We start from the raw sequence: 3558 nt of genomic DNA, 5'->3' as shown, positions 1-3558 counted from the left end.
GAAGTGTAGTGGACCTATCAATTTAAAGACTCTGACTCTCTCAGAGCTGGAGAGATGGCTCAGAAGTAAAGAGCACTGACTGCTCTTCTGAAAGTTCTGAGTTCAAATCCCAACAGCTACCACATGGTGACTCACAACCATCCATAATGAGATCTGATGCCATATTCTGAAGACAGTAACAGTGTACTTACATATAATAAATAAACAAATCTTTTAAAAGTAAAGAAATAATCTGACTCTCCCACAAGCCCACAAATAGCTCCTCAGCATGAGGTGTGATTCTCTGCCCATCTCCCCCATTCATGCTGGTATTTTGTCTGATTTGAGTTTGCATAAGTGTTATCTGTGGTGTCGCAATTCCCATGAATTCTTATGTATATCTGCCCTGCAGCATGCCTAAAACAGTTTTGTTGGTCTTATCCACCTTATCTACCAATCTTTCTGTACAATCATCCATGAAAATCCCTGAGCCTTGTGAGTGAACATAAGCATGTATAGACACTTTCCATTCATTGGAAATTAGGGTGAGCACTCCACAGTTTCTATTTCCCCGTTTAGTGACCAGTTAAACACCTGTGTTAGTTTCCGCCTACTGCAACACGCTTATTTGATGAGAGTTGAGAGATGTGGTGATCTATGGGTGTAGCAATTAGACTAGGCTAGCTGGGCAGTGAGTCACAGGGATCCTCTTGTTTCCAGCTTCTGAATGGTGGGATTACAGGTTCATGCCACCACTCCTGACTATTTTACATTAGTCCCAAGGATCATAGGATTCTTATGATTGCATGGTAAGCATTTTTCCAAATAAGCCTTGTCCCAATTAGAGTTTTAAGTAACTTTTACTCATTTAAGAATTTCATACATTATACTCTATTTACATCATTTTTACTCCTTTCCATATCCTTCCATGTCTCATTTCATCTCAAGTTCAAAAAGTCTTCTTTAGTTATTGCTACATACAAATACATATGCGTACATACATACATACATACCTGTTTTAGGCAACCATACTCTTAGGGTTTCATATGTTCAGCTCCTTGTGTCTAAAAAGTACTATATAGCAGAAGATGTCCTGACCCTCTGGTTTTTACAATCTTCCCACCCAATTTTCCATTATTTTTCCTGAGCCTTAGGGATATAAGTTGCAATTAAGTTGCATCACAGGGGTTGGACAGCCTGTAGTGACATATCCAGTGTCTTTTGAACAGTTTTGGGTCTTGGTAATATTCTCCAGCACCTATTTTTAAGATGGTGTCACCTAATAGGTTATTAAATGTGATACTGTACAAAAGGTTTTTGAAGTGGATGAATGGAATTTGGTGACTATAATTCATCATTATGATCTCTCAAATTATGATTTGAGAGAAAGAATGTGTTTTCTTGCCTCCTGGACAGGGAAAAGTGAGAATAAAAAATATGTTTACTCTGCATTCCTTATAAGTCAACTCAGCTAACAAAACATTAAATATACACATACTGTTTCTTTGAATTATTTTTATTTAATATACTCCTTAAAAATTAGAGAAATATTTGATTTTATTATACTTGCAATTGGAGAAAACTTAAAAATAAAATTTGATAGTTTTTATATGATTTTTTCTAGGGAAATATATGAATTTTCTTAAATGTGTTTCAGGGAGTTAGCTCTCTTTCTGGACTACATGATCTTTAAGCCTGCCTTGAAGGAAATGGGACAGTTAATTGTTCTGCTGTGAAATAATTATAACAGTGTCTTGGCTAGAGAAGCCTAGGTAGCCTAATAAGATTCTATTGAGAACCCTATATGATAAAAGTTCATTATATTCATGACTTTATGAGAAATATCTCTATCCTTTCAGGAAGAAAGAAGTATTTGAAAAACAGGGACTTTGTATTTCATACATACATACATACATACATACATACATACATACATAATATATCCCTATGTATATTAATATATACAAATATCTATATCAGTATGCACACATTTACATATGCATACATATGTACTCAATCAAAAGCAATAACTGACATATATCCTAAGTATTACGGTTGATATATTGACTTAAAACTTAAAATTACAGTCGATAAATTGAGTTAAAATCCTCAAACTTTATTCATTTTTCATTGAGTTCTGTCAATGAAACCTGGCCCATCCAGTAGGTTAGTGCTTCGAGAGAGAAGCTATAGTCAGGGGAAGCTTGGTGAGCTTTCCAGGAATGTTGAAGAATACATTTAACACAGTCTAGTTTTCAGTGCCTTGTAAAGGTAGTGTATGTACAAGGATTTTACCAGGACTCACCTAAGCAAGCAATTAGATGTACTTCTCTGTTGCCCTGCCAAAGCTTATTTATATACTGTGAGCTTTGGAATCCTTAGACCCTGAAAGAATCCTTATGACACAGTCTCGTATCTGTTTGGTTTTCACTCCATAGACAACAGGGTTCATAGTGGGAGGCAAAAGCAGATAAATATTAGCCACAATGATGTGGCAAGATGGAGGGATTGTGTGCCCCCCAAAGCGGTGGGAAAAGAAGGAAAAGAAGGCTGGGCTATAGGAGAAAACAATGGCACAGATGTGGGCAGTGCAGGTGCTGAAGGCTTTCTGCCTAGCATCTGCTGAAGATAAGCTGACCACTGCCCTCAGAATCATGGTATAGGAGATTGTGATGCACAGGATGTCAAAGCCCCCAATCAAGAGAGCAACCATCAGACCATAAATGGCATTCACCTTGACATTGCCACAGGACAACTTGGCTACAGACATGTGGTCACAGTAGGTATGGTTTATTATATTGCCTCGACAGTAGGGTAGGCGCTTGGTGAGAAATGTGAATGGAATAATTAGCAGAACCCCCCTCAGGAAGGTGGCTAACCCAATCTTGGCAATGATAGGATTGGTGAGAATGGTGGAGTAACGCAGAGGGTAGCAGATGGCTACATAGCGGTCCAGAGCCATGAGCATGAGCACTCCAGACTCCATCCCCGTGAAGGTATGGATGAAGAACATCTGTACAAGACAGTCATCAAATCCAATTTCTTTGAGATGAAACCAGAAGATGCACAGGGCTTTGGGGATTGTACTAGAGCACATGACAAGGTCTGTTAGAGAAAGCATTGCTAAAAAGTAGTACATGGGTCTGTGTAAGGAATCCTCAAAGAAGATGAGATAGAGGAGTCCACAGTTCCCCAACATAGCCACTGCATACATGGAACAGAAAGGGAAGGAGATCCAGATGTGCATGTCTTCCAGGCCTGGGATCCCATTCAGAACAAAGGAAGCTGGGGTCAGATCTGTGCTATTCTGCGCTGACATGACCATGCTAATCCCACCGTGGAATTGCTTGAAGTTATGCAGGTTTTTTTCTAAAGAAAAGACAAAAGAAAATACAGGTTGTAATTGTTATTTATAGCTCTACTCTCTTTTTAAAAACCATACAATACAATTTTTATGTTCAATCAAACAAAGGAATAGTTATATTTGTATTGTTACTTATTGTTAATTCATTGATTCTTTCAGGGAACTGTTACTGGTCAGATCCTGACTGAATTTTTGAAAGATTTTCATCTTTGTAA

At 38.0% G+C, this 3558-nt stretch overlaps 1 protein-coding gene across 1 annotated transcript; it reads right to left on the bottom strand.

The window, feature by feature from the left end:
• Nucleotides 1-2332: 2332 nt before the first annotated feature.
• On the bottom strand, nt 2333-3304 carry LOC147002902 (olfactory receptor 52N4). Its single transcript, XM_085842528.1, has one exon. The coding sequence runs from the start codon at nt 3302-3304 to the stop codon at nt 2333-2335; it is 972 nt and encodes a 323-aa protein (XP_085698654.1).
• Between the last annotated feature and the right edge of the window lie 254 nt (nt 3305-3558).

This window comes from Mus caroli, unplaced genomic scaffold (genome assembly GCF_978045245.1).
Source record: "Mus caroli unplaced genomic scaffold, Mus_caroli_1 scaffold_8, whole genome shotgun sequence".
Taxonomy (NCBI): Eukaryota; Metazoa; Chordata; class Mammalia; order Rodentia; family Muridae; genus Mus; species Mus caroli.
Note: the sequence above shows the minus strand (reverse complement) of the source record. Positions and strands in the feature narration are given on the sequence as shown.